General features: G+C 48.3%; 1 protein-coding gene across 1 annotated transcript; it reads right to left on the reverse strand.

The window, feature by feature from the left end:
* Positions 1-1,180: 1,180 nt before the first annotated feature.
* Positions 1,181-16,414, reverse strand: tm4sf5 (transmembrane 4 L six family member 5). Its single transcript, XM_072493380.1, has 5 exons — positions 16,185-16,414; positions 7,701-7,781; positions 5,770-5,915; positions 4,207-4,393; positions 1,181-1,967 (listed from the first exon to the last, which is right to left on the reverse strand). The coding sequence occupies exons 1-5, from the start codon at positions 16,353-16,355 to the stop codon at positions 1,953-1,955; spliced, it is 600 nt and encodes a 199-aa protein (XP_072349481.1). The 5' UTR covers positions 16,356-16,414; the 3' UTR covers positions 1,181-1,952.
* Positions 16,415-20,554: the final 4,140 nt, after the last annotated feature.

The following is a 20,554-nucleotide window of genomic DNA, read 5'->3' on the forward strand; positions in this document are numbered from 1 at the left end:
TCCTCCATTATCAATGTGTTGAAATCAAGTCTGATCAATTCAAAACTTAAAGAACATAGAACATACAATGCAGAAGGAGGCCATTCGGCCCATCGAGTCTGCACCGACCCACTTAAGCCCTCACTTCCACCCTATCCCCGTAACCCAATAACCCCTCCTAAGCTTTTTGGTCACTAAGGGCAATTTATCATGGCCAATCCACCAAAGAGATTTCCTATTGCCCTGAGTTGACTGTCCACTGAGGATTATCAGCTTTTAAAACCCACAATAATGACACTAATTAATCAGCACTGCCAGGTTGTGACTATCTTTCACTTTTTCTTTTTCACAGATTTTCTCTGGCAATGCAGGATTCTCTCTTGTTATTCAAAGAAAAGACATCAGGGTAGATTCCCCATTCCACAACAGTAGACAGTTGCTGAGGGGGACATTGAGCAAGAGTTAAAATCAGCCACTTCTTAAATTGACCCCAATGTTGTTCTGCAGTGAATTTAATATGTCCGATTTGCCTGCCTTAATCCCAATACTGTGCCACATGGAAACACGGTGACCAAAATTCTCCGCCCTCGCTCGCGGCGGGTCCCGTCACGGCCAAGGCCGGAGAATCCCGCCCGCGGTAACTCACGCACACCACTCACATATTCACACTCGCCCTTGCCATCCAGCTCCAACTCCACCAGGAACCCCAGTCAAAAGGATGGCAAAGCATCCCCCCCCCCCCCCCCCACCCCACCCCAACTGGGGCTGCACGTAGGAAGAAAGGCAAGGGAGCAGAGGTCAGATCTCGGGCAGTTCTCGGGCTGAGCGGTGAACCAGAAAATGCCGGGGCGAAGTAATCAAAGTTTTATGAAGGGACACGACAGAGTGGACTTCGATGTTTCCACTTCATGGAACCATAGAATCCCTACAGTGCAGAAGGAGGTCATTCAGCCCATCGATGCTGCACCGACCCTCCGAAAGAGCACCCAACCTTAGGCCCACTCCCTCACCCTATTCCCACAACCCTCCCCCCCCACATTGATCATGGCCATTCTACCTAACCTCATCTTTGGACACTAAGGGGCAATTTTAGGGTGGCCAATCCACCTAATCTGTACATCTTTGGACTGTGGGAGGAAACATTTTTAATCGCAACCCACAATTATGGTCTCAACATCACCCCCCCCCCCCCCCAGCCCTTCCCAACCCCCACCCATGATGAAACTCACCCCCATCCAAGCCTGCTCCCATGCTTTCCACAACCCCTCCTCTCTCTCACACTCCAATCTGCCCTGCCCACAACCTTATGGTTGGCAGCTCACCAGCACATTCAATCCCCCACTGGCCAGTTCCAAGGCCGAAGTGTCCCTTATTGTATGCCATAAGAGCTGGTCATCCTTCCATAGATTCATACAGTACAGAAGGAGGACACTCGGCCCATCGTGTCCGCACCGACCCTCTGAAAAAACCCACGACCTAGGCCCACGCCCCTGCCCAATGCCTATAACCCCACCTAACCTGCACATTTGTTGACACTAAAGGGAATTTAGTGTGGCCAATCCACCTGACCTGCATATCTTTAGACTGTGGGAGGAAACTGGACACCCGGAGGAAACCCACGCAGAGACGGGGGAGATGGTGCAAACTCCACACATACAGTGACCGGAGGCCGGAATTGAATCCGAGTCCCCAGCGCTGTGAGGCAGCAGTGGTAACCGCTGTGCCAGCGTGCCACCCGGAACGTCTTGCATTTGTCTAGGGCCTTTCCCATCCTCAGGCCGTCCCAAAGTTCTTGAGAGCGAATTAAGTGCCGCATAGCCATGCTGTAAGAATGAAAACGGGGAGAGAGAGAGAGAGGCAGGACAGAAGAGAGGCCAAACAGAAAGCAGTAGGCTAGGATCAGAAGGGCATGTCACATCAGACCAATCTACAGCAGGAACTGTCTTCTCATCACCGCTTCGGGCCCAGCACCTTCACAAATCATCGTCCTGTAATAAAAAACACACAGCGGGGGTTTAAAATGAAAGCTAGCTTTCAAAACGGCGACAGGCAGAAGGTGCTGAGCATTGAGCCACACACAGGGTTCAAAGCGAGACACAACGTTTGAGTAGCTGAGGACCAGAGAAGCACACCCTCCCAATTTTGCTATTTAGAAATAAAAGTTCTGTAAACATTGGGAAAACCTTCGCGAGGACAAGGGGCAGGTGAAATCTGATACAGTGATCCATTCTACTTGGGAAAAATGCAAATAAACAATGTAAAACAAAGGATAAAGTTCGAAAGGGGCTCCGACTATTTTGATTGAACCGATGAAACAAACTCAGTGATAAGTTTAAAAAAAAGAGCAAATGAAACTTAAGACATCAAAGTGAAATGTGATTAAAGGGGTCAATAAATCACCCCAGATCCTGCAGTACCCATCGGGTACGTAAGGCCCTCGATAGTGCCCATGGTCACCGCATGCTCCCTCTCCAGGGACAATCAGCCACGAATGTAGCCGCAGAAGTTAAAAAGTGCTTCAAGAGGACAGGGGCCTGACGCCTCAATCATTACAGGTGGCAGAACAGGTTGAGAGAGCGAATAATGAAGCATACAAGAATACTGCGTTTTTATACTTGGGGGTAGAGCAGAAAAGCGATGACCCTCTGATGCACTGCTTTCGAACTGGTTCAGCTTCAGATGGAGTATTGCTTCCAGTTCTGTGCGCCACGCCTTAGAAAGGATGTGAAGGCTTTAGAGAGAGAGAGTGCGGTCAATATTCACGAGAATGGCTCCGGGGGGTGAGGACCTTCAGTCAGATCCGTAGACTGGAGAAGTTGGGGCTGTTTTCCCTTGATGAGCAGAAAGTGGCGGGGAAATCTGATTTGGCGTTTTTTTGTCAAAATCACGAGGGGTCCCAGCCAAACAGAGAGAGGGTGGGACAGACTGCTCCCATTGGCAGGAGGATCGGGAACGAGAGGGCACCGAGTTTAAGGTGGTTGGGTAAAGCGAGCAACAGTGAAATGAAGGGAAACCTTTTCTTCTGCAGCGACAGTAAGACCACATATGGAATACCGTGTTCAGTTCTGGTCACCCCTATTATAGGAAGGATACGAAATGAAATGAAAATCGCTTATTGTCACAAGTAGGCTTCAAATGAAGTGACTGTGAAAAGCCCCTAGTCGCCACATTCCGGCGCCTGTTCGGGGAGGCTGTTACGGGAATCGAACCGTGCTGCTGGCCTGCCTTGGTCTGCTTTCAAAGCCAGCGATTTAGCCCTGTGCTAAACAGCCCCTGCTGTTAAACTAGAAAGAGTGCAGGAGAGATTTACGAGATTGCTACCACGACTTGATGGCCTGAGTTATAAGGAGAGGCTGGATAGGCTGGGACTTTTTAAAATCTGAGTGTTCAGCTAAGGAGGGAATAATGGAATATTGTAGCGTAATCCAATTTTCCATGTTTAATAAATGTTTTTCTTGTTGGTAAAACTAATTTGTGGTCATGTGACTCTGTTCTTTCATGTTTGATAAAAAACAATTATGGTCTTTAGATCCTAGGTTCTTTTCTGGGATCTTTACATCCAATGATAACATCAACTGGGATTGTAACACTTGAACATGTTCCTTTTGTTTGCAGAGAACTGGTCCCTGTGTATGAATGTATGTTGCTCAGAGCAGGTATAAATGAGTCACATTATGAGCTGTTAGTGCAGCTATTGGCACACTCGCGATTGTTCAACAAATGCTGCCCAATCGCGGAATCCCATCTAATAGTGGACGTTTAGTTTTGGCTGTCTGCGAGCGTGGGCTGGTTCAGTATGCCCCCATGGCAATGCCAACGCCAATCAACCTGCCAGCAAATCAGCACCCGTGTGTCACTTCTTACGATTGTTTAAAATGATGGTCTGGGTTATAAGGAGAGGCTGGATAGGCTGGGACTTTTTTCCCTGGAACATAGGAGGCTTAGGGGTGATCTTATAGAGGTCTATGGATAGACATATGGATAGACAAATGGAAATTGGACAGAGACCTGAGGGAAGTAAATGCCCAGGGCCGCGGGAATAGAGCGGGATTGACTGGGGTGCTCTACACAGGGCCAGCATGGAATCAATGGGCTGAACAGCCTCCTTCTGTTCCTTTGAAGATGGAGCCTAGACCTAGTACTGGAAAAGCGGAAGAAGCAACATTGTGAAAACCCCTGGAGGAGAGAATGACTGATCGAGGCTGATGACGTGAAACAAGTTCTTACATCTTTCCCGCCTTTCTTCCGGCAATCTCCGCAGAAAACCCCGATGCATCCATTGATGACCTGTAACGCGCAGAAGACCAGTTCGATCGCACTGGACACCAGTAAAATGGAGAAGAGCACCAAATTCCACATGACGATATTGGGGGGAGTTTTGCAAATTTCCCACACAGTCTGGTTGGATAGGTAGCTGGAGAAAATAGGTGGATTTCAATCAGATTCAACACATGGGAGGAGAGGGGTGAAAAATTATTATTTTATGCCCTCATTCTCATCCTGTTCTGCCCTCCCACCACTCTTACCTATTTACAAACATGGGGGGGGGGGTGGCAAGTGGTGTAGTGCTAATGCCAATAGGCTAGTAATCCAGGGGCCCAGGCTAATGCTCTGGGATTAGAGTGGGGTGGACAATTCAATCAATTAGCAAACTCTAGAATTCCAACCCTGTGCCAATTGAAGCCCTTATGTGGGTAATAGTGCTCACTCATGCCTCCGCTTTTCCACGCACAGGGGAAGTTGCTGATTGCCTCTCTTCCTACACCCAGTGGCGCACAAGGCAGACTTTCATCTGTTCCCATGGGGATTTTTGTCCCTGGAAGAGGTCTGTCGCCAGAAGGTCATAGCTTGAGGGGTGCCACTCCACATCAAGCGTGACTGACCCGGAATCTCTCCAGCTCTTCCAGCGTGCATTGGGAAGGGGTTTTGCAGGTTGACACTCAATCCGTTTTTGGCCGTGTTACGAACGTACCTTCCTTGGCCATCAGGTCCTGGGGTGGGAGTCGAACCGAGAGCTCCTGGCTCAGAGGCAGGGAGGCTTCCCACTGCGCCAGACGATCTCCCACAGGAGAAGGAAGGAGCTGAATTTCCCTCGGGTGACGGGGTGCGGTGAGCTCAGGGCGGAGTGACGATTGGAAACATTCCGAGCGGGGGTGGGGGACAAATGAATGAGCATCTCAGTCCGCACAGCGACAAGGCAGCAGGTGCATGGGGAACATCACCGCTTGCAAGTTCCCTTCCCTTCCCTACGCAGCATTCTATGAAAGAGGGGAAAGTGGTGGAAATACGCAGCAGGTCTGGCAGCTTCTGTGCCGAGAGAGAGACAAAAGAGAATCCCAACGGAGTGAGAATTCCGGCTTCTATTTCTCTCTCCACAGATGACGCCAGACCTCCTGAGTATTTCTAACTTCCCCTGGTTTTATTTCCATTTCAGATCCCCAGCAGAGTTCTGCTTTGGTTTTAGTTGGAGATTTATCGGCCATCCTTTTGCCATCACTGGGTCGAAATCCTGGAACTCCCTCCCTGACAGCACAGTGGGTGTACCTACAGCTCTTGGGCTGCAGCGGTTCAGAGAGTCGTCTCACCACCACCAACTTCCCAAGGGAAATTAGGGACGGGCACCGAATGCGGGCCTTGCTAGTGGCGCCCGCATCCCTCGAAGGTATTTTTAAAAGCTTCCTTTTTTTTGCCCATTACCTTCCGCCATTCCGCTCCCTTCCGCTTCATTGTCGCCCGGAATGAATCAATGAAACTTCAAAACACGTTCGGCTGGCAGAGTTTGTGACCTACCTTGTTTCCAAATTCTGGAAGGGGTATTCCCAGTCTCCAGTGCCAATATCACACAACGGCCCATTTGCCAAACCAGCAGATGAAACACTGAGACAATACAGGGCGCCCAGGCAACCAAAGGCGGAAGAGAATACAGACCGCAGCATCTACAAGAAAATGCAAATAGAGTTAACTACGTCGATCGAAAGAGGTTCAACTGGCAGACAGGCGAGAATACGGCAGCTGCTATCCCCTTTTGTAGTTCCTTCCAGAGCTACTGCGACAGACAAGAAACAAATTCCAAAGGAAGCTCAAAACGCCCAAACTAAATGTGATTCACGGGGTGGGTTAAATGCCCCGGTCTCTGCGGTGCCCACCGGGCACGAGAGGCCAGCAGACACCACATGCTCCCCCTCCAAGGAGACACGGGTGCAAACGTGGCCGCAGAGGAGGGACAGACTGTCAGGCCAGAGGGGACCGCCCCCCTCTGTCTTCCATTGCCTAGACTTGTTAATAGGCAACTTCAGCCAGGAGCAGGATCACGGGGAAGCCCTCCTCCCACCTCGTCCCTCTTCACACCGGGTGTGGTGGGTGGGACTAAAGTGCAAGCAAATCTGAAGTGGGAGGTTTGCAAGAAGCCCACAACACATGTGTCCACGGACTCCACAAGGCCGCAATATTTATAAAGGCAGTGCTCGGCTTTGCGACTTTTGGGTTACAGCCATACGGCACTTACGATGTTTAAAAGTGGTCATCCTGTTTTGAATTTACGACGCCGGTTTTGACTTTACGATGTCAAGTCAGCCCTGCTTTTATATTTTTCTAGGCCATGATTTACAAATTTGATACATTTTGAACGGGTCCGGGGGAACTGTGAAACCTCCTGCTGAAACATTGGGGCCCTTGCGTCCTTCTCACACTAGGCTGAAACTCCAGGCCGGAAGGTCGCGAGGGAGAACGGTTGCTGTTGAAAGCTGGAGAGGAATGGCCTCTCAGCTTTGCTCAAAAGAGGAAAAGTTGTACAATAGAGAAATGTGCAAGAAAGCAAACTCCAGAGAAACTGAAGGGCGGTTGGTTCTAGAATCCTGGAAATAGAAAAAGATATTGTTCATGGCCATCACAGGCAAAGCTGAGAAGGAATTGGCTGGTGAGAAGCTACACTTCTAAAAGTTTCAAAAGTAACCTAAAGTTTTTGGAAGTAATCCTAAAGTTTGGAATATCTTACTGTAGTCTGTGAAACTGATTTTAACAGTAATTGGGAAGACAGTATTGGTTGGTTCTCAGAGTTTTTGCAACAGTGGAATTCAGTCGAGATAAAGGGATCCTGAAGGGCTGTTGGAAACTCCTGGTCTGGATTCGCTGGTAAAAGTGGAGCACATTTTGAGCTGATAGTGCAGCTATTAGCACACAGCTATTGTTCAACAAGTGCTGCCCAATCGTGGAATCCCATCTAACAGTGGACGTTTTGTTTTGGGGGTTTGCGAGCGCGGGTTGGTTGAGTACACCCTCAGGGCATTGCCAAGGCCAATCGACCTGCCAGCAAATCAGCACCCGTCGTGTCACTTCTTGCGATTGTTTAAAATGTGGCAATTTGTCCTGATGAGTGTAAGGTGAAAAGCTTTGGCAGCATATTCCTCTTTTCAGAAATATCGCCCTGGGGCCAATAGATTATCCCTCACATTAGCATTACGAAAGCAGGTCATTGTGGTGTTGATGTTCATGGGATCTTGCTGTGTGCAAATTGACCTCAGGTTACAACACTGACTGTCCTTCAAAAAGCGCTTCACTGGTTGCTAAGCTCTCCGAGGCATCCAGTGGTCAAGAAAGGCACCATATAAATGCAAGTCTTTATTTTTATGTATTGCATTATGTTTTCAAAACAGAGAACCAACCAGGAGTTCTCAAGGCGGCCACACGCTAAACGGGGACAGTTTGTATGTCTTACGTCTTACCCGGCATCTGTTCCCGCAGCAACCGGCTCCACAACATCCTTTCCCCCCGGCCCGTACAGCAGAACACGCAGGGCAAAGGATCTGTGAATAAAAACATGTGCCCAACAATCAAACGGAGGCGAGTGCAGGGGGAAGGAGAGAACCCACGTCACACCGAGGCGAGCTCCTTCATTTGGTATAATTTTGTCAGGTCATCGAATTGCAAAAGTTGGAACATGTGGGGAGCAAAGATGGCAAGGGGGCGGGGGGGGGGGGGGGGGGGGGGGGAGGGGTCTTTTAGTTTTTGAAGCTGAGGATGAACAGGAGAACAGTGGAGGGCGGGGGCGGGGCAGAGGCTTGTTTCTCAAAGATAATCAAATAAGGGCAGCACGGTAGCATTGTGGATAGCACAATTGCTTCACAGCTCCAGGGTCCCAGGTTCGATTCCGGCTTGGGTCACTGTCTGTGCGGAGTCTGCACATCCTCCCCGTGTGTGCGTGGGTTTCCTCCGGGTGCTCCGGTTTCCTCCCACAGTCCAAAGATGTGCAGGTTAGGTGGATTGGCCGTGATAAATTGCCCTTAGTGTCCAAAATTGCCCTTAGTGTTGGGTGGGGTTACTGGGTTATGGGGATAGGGTGGAGGTGTTGACCTTGGGTAGGATGCTCTTTCCAAGAGCCGGTGCAGACTCGATGGGCCGAATGGCCTCCTTCTGCACTGTAAATTCTATAATCTATGAAAAAATTCTGGTTCGGGGGCCGTGTCTTTTATTGCTGATGGAGTGGATTCTCCAGTCCCCCAGCTGGGTGTTTCTCAGAGGAGCACCATTCGCTGGCGACAGGATTCTCTACTCCCCCATCCATGCCCCCCCCCCCCCCCCCCCCCCGTGGCGTATTTTCCAGTGGCGGAGACAGCCCTCCATTGGTGGGCAGCGGGATCTCCCGATTCTATAGGGTTTCGCATTCCCAGCACCCTCCCCCACCGAGGTGACGGGACGGGGCTGAGGGCTGTTGGGGAAGGAGGGCACCATCGGCGGGACCGGTCAATCCTGCCGGCTGAGAGGCCTGGAAAATGTTGGCCCATGTCTTGTCTGTCGGCAAGCCCCGTTCTCTTACCGCCACCCTCATCCCATGATTGCAAACCAACTCCCTAGTCAAGCAGTGTATTACACACGTACATCTGAACATACAAACTAGAAGCAGGATGAAGCCACTCGGTCCCTTCATCCTGCTCCCCCATTCAATAAGATCTGGCTGTAACCTCAGTCCCACATGCTTGCCGAACCCCCGATAACCTTTCACCCGATATAACCTTTCCCCCCCCGTTAATCAAGAATCTATCCAACTCTGCCTTAAAAATATACCACGATTCTACTTCCGCCGCCTTTTGAGGAAGAGAGTTCCAGCGACTCTGCCCCCCTCTGAGAGAAAATATTTCTCCTCATCTCCGTCTTAAAGGGGCCACCCCCTTATTTTTAAACAGTGACCCCCCCCCGGTTCTCGATTGTCCCACAAGAGGAAACATCCTCTCCGCATCCCCCCCATGTTGACACCCCCTCAGGATCTTAAAGGTTTCGATCGAGTCGCCCCTCACTCTTCAAACTCCAGCGGACACAAACCCAACCTTTCCTCATCAGACAACCCGCCCGTTCCTGCATTCAGTCTCGTCTTTATTTTAAAATTTTCATCTTTATCAGATCCCTTCATGATCTCACCCCTCCCTAGCTTCTGCAACCTGCCGAGTACGACAATCCTGGGAGAAATCGGTGCTCCTCTAATTCTGGCCTCTTGTGCGTCCCAAAGTTGAATCCCTTCGCCTTTGGTGGCCATGCCTCCTGTTGCCATGGGCCCCAAGCTATGGAATTCTCTCACTGAAACTCTGTGTGTCTCTCTACCTCACTTTCCCCTTTAAGACATTAATTGAAACGTAATTCTTGGACCATCTAACGTAATGGTCAGGATTTCTGCTCCGTAGGCGAGCACAATTCCCAGTGAACTGCGCCTGGCTCAGGAAAGCGTGCTTCAAATTCCGGGGTCTTGTTCGGTGGGAGGGGGAGGGGGGCAGGGAACGTGGGCGCATGCCGAGCTCAGGCTTGCCTATCGATAGTGGACTCGGGCTACAGGGCGTCAAAGCGAGCTGCTTGGATGGCCCCTCGCGGCCCTCTGCCACTTTGTCCCTCTCGCATCCGTCAGGTTTAGGCTTTCCAGCCCTCAGTCCTCACAGTCAACCACAGCCACCAACCTCCACTACCCCCTCTGCATCATCTCCTCATGCCAACTCATGACCACCCCCTCCTCTCAAACCCACCCCCTCGCCGTGAGCCCACATACCCTCCAAAGTTAAAGGTACCATATAAATTTAAGCTGCTGTATAAATATAAACACAAATATAGCGTTAAAAGTTTGCTGATGACAGAAAACTTGGATGCATTGTGAACTGAAGTAAACAGTGTAGAACTTCAAAAGGACATACAGTGGGAATAAAGATAGCAGTTGAGTTATTGTGTCATTGTATTGCTTAGCATTGTTTAAGGGTTCATTGTAAGATATTGTCTTGCGTGATGTTAAATATATTTTTATACTGTGTTAGTAATAATGTTTGGTTTAATAAACCACATCTCTATTTTTGCATGAAATCACTCCTGGAGCGAGGTATGTGTAATGTTCTTGTCGGATGGCCTGATTTATATTACAAGAACACTTGTTGCTAAATTGTACAAACAATTCATTAACATTAACTGTGGGTCAAATATATACAAACAACAGATAAATAACAGTAGGAACATGCACAAGCAACCTCTCTCTTCTGGCTCCCTAGTCAGTCTGACGTCGCCTGACTCTAACATTCGCTTATATAATAATGAGACTCCTAGTGGTTAGTCAGCAAATTACAACACAACCGTGATATCATTACAGTATCAAAGAACAATGAACATCTTGCCAAGGTCATCCCCACACCCCCACTACTTGCCTTCAAACAACCGCGCAACCTCAAACGAACCATTGTTTGCAGCAAACTACCCAGTCTTCAGAACAGTGACCACGACACCACACAACCCTGTCATGGCAATCTCTGCAAGACGTGCCAGATCATCGACATGGATACCACTATTACACGTGAGAACACCACCCACCAGGTACGCGGCACATACTCGTGCGACTCGGCCAATGTTGTCTACCTCATACGCTGCAGGAAAGGATGTCCCGAAGCGTGGTACATTGGCGAGACCATGCAGACGCTGCGACAACGAATGAACGGACATCGCGCAACAATCACCAGGCAGGAATGTTCCCTTCCAGTCGGGGAACACTTCAGCAGTCAAGGGCATTCAGCCTCTGATCTCCGGGTAAGCGTTCTCCAAGGCGGCCTTCAGGACCACGACAACGCAGAATTGCCGAGCAGAAACTTATAGCCAAGTTCCGCACACATGAGTGCGGCCTCAACCGGGACCTGGGATTCATGTCACATTACATTCATCCCCCACCATCTGGCCTGCGAAATCCTACCAACTGTCCTGGCTTGAGACAATTCACACCTCTTTAACCTGGGGTTACCCCATCTCTGGATCTGTAAAGATTTAATCACCTGCTAATGCTCGCATTCCAAGCATTGTTTGGCATCTTTGAATTTGTCTATATATGTGTTTCTGGAACAGACCTCTTCATTCACCTGAGGAAGGAGCAGCGCTCCGAAAGCTAGTGACATCGAAACAAACCTGTTGGACTTTAACCTGGTGTTGTAAGACTTCGTAAAGAACAATACGGCACAGGAACAGGCCCTTCGGCCTTCTAAGCCTGTACCCTTGGCCAAAACCCTCAGCACTTCCTAGTTCCTTTCCTCAAAGCCTTACAAAATTATAATAAAATATTGGGGTTTCTAGTATCCTAGCCACTGTTCGGGTCTGGTCCTTGATCATAATACATTAAATACATTTCTGCCTGGTTTAATAATCAATTAAGAAATGCTTTCCATGACCTTGCTTCCTAAGATGGATGTTCAGAGAGACTTGGGCGTACTTGTACATGGAATGAAGGAAGGTTCAGCCAGCAATTTGGAAGGAACATGGAACATTGGTCTTCAGGTCAAGGGGACTGGAGTACAGAATAAAGCCGCTTTGTTACAAATGTGTATGGTGTTGGTGAGACATCACCTGGAATATGGGGTGGAGATTTGGTCTCCATGTTTAAGGGAGGATATGCTTGCAATGGAGGTGGCACAGCGAAGGTTCATTAGATTGGCCCCTGGGATGAGGGGGTTGTCCTATGATGAAGGGACAAATAAACTGGGTCTATATTCTCTGAAATCCAGGGTATGAGACCTAGCAGAGATCTATAAGATTGTGCATGGTATTAATAGATTGAAGAATGCAGGGAAGAGGCCATCAATGTCAGATAGTCACCTGGAAATCCGATCGGGAATTCAGAACTAGAACTAAGAACTAGAAGCAGGAGTAGGCCATTCTGCCCCTCGAGCCTGCTCCACCATTCAATGAGATCACGGCTGATCTTTTGTGGACTCAGCTCCACTTTCCGGCCCGAACACCATAACCCTTAATCCCTTTATTCTTCAAAAAACTATCTATCTTTATCTTAAAAACATTTAATGAAGGAGCCTCTACTGCTTCACTGGGCAAGGAATTCCATAGATTCACAGCCCTTTGGGTGAAGAAGTTTCTCCTAAACTCAGTCCTAAATCTACTTCCCCTTATTTTGAGGCTATGCCCCCTAGTTCTGCTTTCACCCGCCAGTGGAAACAACCTGCCCGCATCTATCCTATCTATTCCCTTCATAATTTTATTTGTTTCTACAAGATCCCCCCTCATCCTTCTAAATTCCAACGAGTACAGTCCCAGTCTACTCAACCTCTCCTCGTAATCCAACCCCTTCAGCTCTGGGATTAACCTAGTGAATCTCCTCTGCACACCCTCCAGTGCCAGTACGTCCTTTCTCAAGTCAGTCCATCTTTGGACTGTGGGGGGAAACCGGAGCACCCGGAGGAAACCCACGCTGACACGGGGAGAAAGTGCAAACTCCGCGCAGACAGTGACCTGGGGCTGAAATTGAACTCGGGACCCAGGAGTTGTAGGCAGCAGTGCTAACAACTGTGCCACCGTGCCACCCATAAGAAGAGAGATTGAACAGGTTAGACCTATACTCTCTAGAGTTTAGAAGAATGAGGGGAGCTCAAATTGAGGCATACAAGATGATAAAAGATATAGATAAAGTAACCATGAGCTGATGCTTCCTCTTGGGCATTCCAGCACAAGAGGTCATGGTCCTAGGATAAGAGTAGCAAATTTAAAACGGAGTTGATGAGAAACCGCATCTCCCAAAGGATTGTGAATCTGTGGAATTCGCTACCCCGGAGTGTGGTGGGACAGTGAGTAAATTTCAGGAGGAGTTAGACAGATTTTTAATTGGTAATGGGTTGAAGGGTTATGGAGAACGGGTAGGACGGTGGAGTTGACGCCTACCGTCATTGTCCCTAATGTTTCCGACTCAACTACTTCCACAGGCAGTGCATTCCATGCCCCCACTACTCTCTGGGTAAAGAACCTACCTCTGATATCCCTCCTATATCTTCCACCTTTCACCTTAAATTTATGTCCCCTTGTAATGGTGTGTTCCACCCGGGGAAAAAGTCTCTGACTGTCTACTCTATCTATTCCCCTGATCATCTTATAAACCTCTATCAAGTCGCCCCTCATCCTTCTCCGCTCTAATGAGAAAAGGCCTAGCACCCTCAACCTTTCCTCGTAAGACCTACTCTCCATTCCAGGCAACATCCTGGTAAATCTTTTTTGCACCTTTTCCAGAGCTTCCACATCCTTCCTAAAATGAGGCGACCAGAACTGTACACAGTACTCCAAATGTGGCCTTACCAAAGTTTTGTACAGCTGCATCATCACCTCACGGCTCTTAAATTCAATCCCTCTGTTAATGAACGCGAGCACACCATAGGCCTTCTTCACAGCTCTATCCACTTGAGTGGCAACTTTCAAAGATGTATGAACATAGACCCCAAGATCTCTCTGCTCCTCCACATTGCCAAGAACTCTACCATTAACCCTATATTCCGCATTCATATTTGTCCTTCCAAAATGGACAACCTCACACTTTTCAGGGTTAAACTCCATCTGCCACTTCTCAGCCCAGCTCTGCATCCTATCTATGTCTCTTTGCAGCCGACAACAGCCCTCCTTACTATCCACAACTCCACCAATCTTCGTATCGTCTCAAATTTACTGACCCTTCAACTCCCTCATCCAAGTCATTAATGAAAATCACAAACAGCAGAGGACCCAGAACTGATCCCTGCGGTACGCCACTGGTAACTGGGATCCAGGCTGAATATTTGCCATCCACCACCACTCTCTGACTTCTATCGGTTAGCCAGTTCGTTATCCAACTGGCCAAATTTCCCACTATCCCATGCCTCCTTACTTTCTGCATAAGCCTACCATGGGGAACTTTATCAAATGCCTTACTAAAATCCATGTACACTACATCCACTGCTTTACCTTCATCCACATGCTTGGTCACCTCCTCAAAGAATTCAATAAGATTTGTAAGGCAAGACCTACCCCTCACAAATCCGTGCTGACTATCCCTAATCAAGCAGTGTCTTTCCAGATGCTCAGAAATCCTATCCTTCAGTACCCTTTCCATTACTTTGCCTACCACCGAAGTAAGACTAACTGGCCTGTAATTCCCAGGGTTATCCCTAGTTCCTTTTTTGAACAGGGGCACGACATTCGCCACTCTCCAATCCCCTGGTACCACCCCTGTTGACAGTGAGGACGAAAAGATCATTGCCAACGGCTCTGCAATTTCATCTCTTGCTTCCCATAGAATCCTTGGATATATCCCGTCAGGCCCGGGGGACTTGTCTATCCTCAAGTTTTTCAAAATGCCCAACACATCTTCCTTCCTGACAAGTATTTCCTCGAGCTTACCAATCTGTTTCACACTGTCCTCTCCAACAATATTGCCCCTCTCATTTGTAAATACAGAAGAAAAATACTCATTCAAGACCTCTCCTATCTCTTCAGACTCAATACACAATCTCCCGCTACTGTCCTTGATCGGACCTACCCTCGCTCTAGTCATTCTCATATTTCTCACATATGTGTAAAAGGCCTTGGGGTTTTCCTTGATCCTACCCGCCAAAGATTGTTCATGCCCTCTCTTAGCTCTCCTAATCCCTTTCTTCAGTTCCCTCCTGGCTATCTTGTATCCCTCCAATGCCCTGTCTGAACCTTGTTTCCTCAGCCTTACATAAGTCACCTTTTTCCTCTTAACAAGACATTCAACCTCTCTTGTCAACCATGGTTCCCTCACTCGACCATCTCTTCCCTGCCTGACAGGGACATACATATCAAGGACACGTAGCACCTGTTCCTTGAACAAGTTCCACATTTCACTTGTGTCCTTCCCTGCCAGCCTATGTTCCCAACTTATGCACTTCAACATCGTATTTACCCTTCCCCCAATTGTAAACCTTGCCCTGTTGCACGTACCTATCCCTCTCCATTACTAAAGTGAAAGTCACAGAATTGTGGTCACTATCTCCAAAATGCTCCCCCACTAACAAATCTATCACTTGCCCTGGTTCATTACCCAGTACTAAATCCAATATTGCCCCTCCTCTGGTCGGACAATCTACATACTGTGTTAGAAAAGCTTCCTGGACACACTGCACAAACACCACCCCATCCAAACTATTTGATCTAAAGAGTTTCCACTCAATATTTGGGAAGTTAAAGTCGCCCATGACTACTACCCTATGACTTCTGCACCTTTCCAAAATCTGTTTCCCAATCTGTTCCTCCACATCTCTGCTACTATTGGGGGGCCTATAGAAAACTCCTAACAAGGTGACTGCTCCTTTCCTATTTCTGACTTCAACCCATACTACCTCAATAGGGTGATACTCCTCGAACTGCCTTTCTGCAGCTGTTATACTATCTCTAATTAATAATGCCACCCCCCCACCTCTTTTACCACCCTCCCTAATCTTATTGAAACATCTATAACCAGGGACCTCCAACAACCATTTCTGCCCCTCTTCTATCCAAGTTTCCGTGATGGCCACCACATCGTAGTCCCAAGTATCGATCCATGCCTTAAGTTCACCCACCTTATTCCTGATGCTTCTTGCGTTGAAGTATACACACTTCAACCCATCTCCGTGCCTGCAAATACTCTCCTTTGTCAGTGTTCCCTTCCCCACTGCCTCATTACATGCTTTGGCGTCCTGAATATCGGCTACCTTAGTTGCTGGACTACAAATCCAGAACCTTTTCCTTCCAAGAGATCCACCCACCCTGTTGTTTCCTCATCTGTATAGCCACACATTTCTGGTACCGTCCTTGCAAATCACCACTACGTCCTCTCCAGTGCCTTTTGTATATGGCGGCCAGAACCTTGTGCAGTATTGTAAGTGTGCTTTAACCTGCCTTACTTTTCAATTATATCCCCCCCATAAATAAATGCGAAACACACTTACAAAAAGTCCGCCGCCGATTACTCCTCCCATCAACCAGACCTGCACGGTGATATGGTCGGTCCATTCTCTCTCCGCATTAGGGAAAATAAGGAGGATGTTGGCTGTAATGCATATAAAGGCCAGGGGCAACAGGAACAGGCCAATGCAACGCGCACAATGCCCGGTGCACATCGTCCTCCAGGATAGTCTGACCGAGATCTCTCTCCGCCCCAGCTGGAGTGCTCTGCGCTCTCCTTATCTGAGCGGACTCTGACCAGTTGTTGGGAAGTGGTACGGCTAGATCCCGCACTGTCATCAGTATTTGCTCTTTGATAAGGGAGCTCAGCTACCTCACTGTGCAATCAACATGAGCTGGCCACTGAATTGGGGAAACCGTTGAGCAAGGAGATAGATAGGTAGATAATTGGCTCATTGAAAAATCAACCTGGGGCTGGCAATGAATTATGACAAAACCAGCCAAACAAAGGAATCATAATTAATCACAGTTATTGACAATCATTAAAATAGAAGTAATGTATAAATGATTGCACAATTATGATTAGTTCAGTGTACGAATAGTTACAATACGTTGCCAAATATAGGTCTCCTTAAGCTACAGGCGGATAATCAATGGTTTAACACATTCTGTGATTTATTATAGTCTGTAGATCTTATGCTGACAGGTTGGGCGACATGGTAGCACAGTGGGTAGCACTGCTGCTTCACAGTACCAGGTTCCCAGGTTCAATTTACGCTTGGGTCACTGACTTTGCGGGGTCTGCACGTCCTCCCCGTGTCTGCGTGGGTTTCCTCCGGGCGCTCCGGTTTCCTCCCGCAAGTCCCGAAAGACGTACTTGTTAGATGAATTGGACATTCTGAATTCTCCCTCGGTGTACCCGAACAGGCGCCGGAATGTGGCGACGAGGGGATTTTCAGAGCAACTTCATTTCAGTGTTAATGTAAGCCTACTTGTGACAATAATAACGTTTTTTTAAAAGATTCTTAATCATTTGTCAGTTTTTCTGAAAAAGGGGTCATGTCGAAGCTTTTGGTCTTACACTCATCAGGCCGGACACTTGGCAAGAACACCGGTACACAGCCCTCTCTTCCCACACGGTATAAATTGTTGTTTTTCTCCTTCTGCTGGCATCTATCCTTTGCGAATGCCCTGATGGGGCCAAAGCGAAAGATTTTTTTTTTTCATCTTTTCTCAGCCACACTCAAGTTCTGGACTGCCAAACGACTGTTTACGAGTTTTATAAAGCTGGGTGTCGAGCTGTCACATGATCTGTTCACTCTATATTTTATTTGGCGAATCTCCTCAATTCCGTCATGTTCCCCACTCTGCAACTGGATCCTCGATTTTCTGACCCACAGACCACAATCAGTAAGAACGAACAACAACACCTCCTCCGCAATAGTACTCAACACCAGCGCCCCGCAAGGCTGCGTACTTAGCACCCTACTCTACTCCCTGTACACACACGACTGCGTGGCAAAACTTGGTTCCAACTCCATCTACAAGTTTGCTGACGATACGACCATAGTGGGCCGGATCTCGAATAACGATGAGTCCGAATACAGGAGGGAGATAGAGAACCTAGTGGAGTGGTGTAGCGACAACAATCTTCTCCCTCAATGCCAGCAAAACTAAAGAGCTGGTAATTGACTTCAGGAAGCAAAGTACTGTACACACCCCAGTCAGCATCAACGGGGCTGAGGTGGAGATGGTTAGCAGTTTCAAATTCCTAGGGGTGCACATCTCCAAAAATCTGTCCTGGTCTACCCACGTCAACGCTACCACCAAGAAAGTACAACAGTGCCTATACTTCCTCAGGAAACTAAGGAAATTCGGCATGTCCACATTAACTCTTACCAACTTTTACAGATGCACCATAGAAAGCAACCTATCGGGCTGCATCACAGCCTGGTATGGCAACTGCTCGGCCCAGGACCACAAGAAACTTCAGAGAGTCGTGAACACCGCCCAGTCCATCACACGAACCTGCCTCCCATCCATTGACTCCATCTACACCTCCCGCTGCCTGGGGAAAGCGGGCAGCATAATCAAAGATCCCTCCCACCCGGCTTACTCACTCTTCCAACTTCTTCCGTCGGGCAGGAGATACAGAAGTCTGAGAACACGCACGAACAGACTCAAAAACAGCTTCTTCCCCACTGTCACCAGACTCCTAAATGACCCTCTTATGGACTGATTTCATTAACACTACACCCTGTATGCTTCATCCGATGCCAGTGCTTTTGTAGTTACATTGTATATGTTGTGTTGCCCTATTATGTATTTTCTTTTATTCCCTTTTCTTCTCATGTACTTAATGATCTGTTGAGCTATCGCAGAAAAATACTTTTCACTGTACCTCGGTACACGTGACAATAAACAAATCCAATCCAATCCAATCCTTGGCTTTCATGCGGGTGTGGCAAGAGTGGGAGTGGAATTCATGAGGTTTCTATTGAAGTCCAACCTGGGTCACAGAATCATAGAATCCATACAGTGCTGAAGGAGGCCGTTCTGCCCATTGACTCTGCCCAGTTCTAATCCACCATCGCCCGATCCCCGAATCCTAACCTGCACACCCCTGGACACTAAGAGACAATTTAGCATGGCCAATCCACCTAACCTTCACGCCTTTGGACTGTAGGAGGAAACCAGAGCACCCGGAGGAAACCCACGCACGACCGAAACTCACCAAGAACTTGAGGGTCCGGCCAGGATCATAACATAATAACATACTAATAATCGCTTATTGTCACAAGTAGGCTTCAATGAAGTTACTGTGAAAAGCCCCTAGTCCCCACATTCCGGCACCTGTTTGGGGAGGCCGGTACAGGAATTGAACCCGCGCTGCTGGCTTTGTTCTGCATTACAAGCCAGCTGTTTAGCCCACTGTGCTAAACCAGCTCCATTGTTTAGGACCATGGATACATCACACTTTTGAGTACAGTGTACAGTTCAAGTCCCTGCATAAAAATATTAGTGGTGTTGTTACTGGATTAGTAATCCAGAGACCCAGGATAATACTCTGGGGACCCGAGTTCGAATCCCACCACGCAGATGGTAAAACCTAAATTCAATAAAAATCTGGAATTTTAAGTCCAATGGTAGCCATGAAATGATGGTCGTAAAAAAAGCCCAGCTGGCTCACTCATGACCTTTAGGGAAGGAAATCTGTTGACCATTTCTGGCCTGGCCTAGAGGTAACTCCAGACCTACAGCAATGTGGTTGACACTGAAATATCCTCACAGATGAGCAATAAATGCTGGTCCATTCAGTGACACCCACATCCCATGAACAAATTAAACAATAATTGCAGAGACATATTTAAAAGGACGTGTAACTATCGTGAAAGGTTGAACAAGCTGGTGGCACCCGGAGGAAACCCACGCAGACACGGGGAGAACGTGCAGACTCCGCACAGACCCAAGCCGGGAATCGAACCCGGGACCCTGGAGTTGAGAAGCAACTGTGCTAACCACTGTGCTGCACCGCCCACTAGGCAGATTTCTACTTGGTTAATTAACTGGGTCACTGTCCATGTGGAGTTTGCACATTCTCCCAGTGTTTGCGTGGGTTTTGCCCCCACAACCTAAAGAGATGTGCAGGGTGTTTTGTTATGTTCTTGACGTAGCAGAAGCTGCTTCCTTGATGTGCATTCTGACAGAGGTTCAGACTTGGAGATAGCTTTAACACATTTATTAAACTATTAACAATTCTCCTACTTGGATTCAACTCTACTGTTAATCCTGCTATAGCTACTCAGACTGACGAACCAGTCTGCTACAATCCACGTGGTGGGTGTGATGTTCAATCCACCCTGTGTCTGTACTCACTGAGTGTCTCCACTGGAAAGAGACTGAGCATGTGTGCTGTGTCCTTTTATATGGGTTGGTGTAATGCCCCCCCTGTGGTAGTGTCACCTCTGTGTGCATCGTGAATGCCCATTGGTCGTGCCCTATCTTACTGACCTATTGGTTGACTCTCTGTGTGTCATGTCTCTGGTGCTCCCTCTAGTGTCTATCTAGGTGTAGTGTATGTACATTAACCCTTTGTGTACTCACAGTGATGTATATCACCACACAGGGTAGGTGGATTGGTCACACTAAATTGCCCCTTAATTGGAAAAATTAATTGGGTACTCAAAATTTACCCCCCCCCCCCCAGGTGTCGATGACGTCATTGCGCGGGGTATGGCGGCGCTGTTAATTACGCTGAGACGGGGCGGAGCGTTGGTGTCCATGACGTCACTGTGCGTCACAGTCGCCACTCCGATGACGCCCTTGCGGGGCACGGCCTCGGTGCAGATTACGGGCACGGTCGCGCTGTTGAAGACGCACTGACGAGGCACGGTGGAGCCCCTGATTGCGGTCG

Source organism: Scyliorhinus torazame, chromosome 31 (assembly GCF_047496885.1).
Source record: "Scyliorhinus torazame isolate Kashiwa2021f chromosome 31, sScyTor2.1, whole genome shotgun sequence".
Taxonomy (NCBI): Eukaryota; Metazoa; Chordata; class Chondrichthyes; order Carcharhiniformes; family Scyliorhinidae; genus Scyliorhinus; species Scyliorhinus torazame.

What these genes read in the sequence shown, in the direction of transcription:
- tm4sf5 (XM_072493380.1), bottom strand. Translation starts at nt 16,355, where the DNA reads ATGTGCACCGGGCATTGTGCGCGTTGCATTGGCCTGTTCCTGTTGCCC. An exon ending in TAATCGGCGGCGGACTTTTT is followed by an intron (nt 7,782 to 16,184) that starts GTAAGTGTGTTT and finishes TTTTATTCACAG; the next exon opens with ATCCTTTGCCCTGCGTGTTC. An exon ending in TTCCAGAATTTGGAAACAAG is followed by an intron (nt 4,394 to 5,769) that starts GTAGGTCACAAA and finishes TATTTTCTCCAG; the next exon opens with CTACCTATCCAACCAGACTG.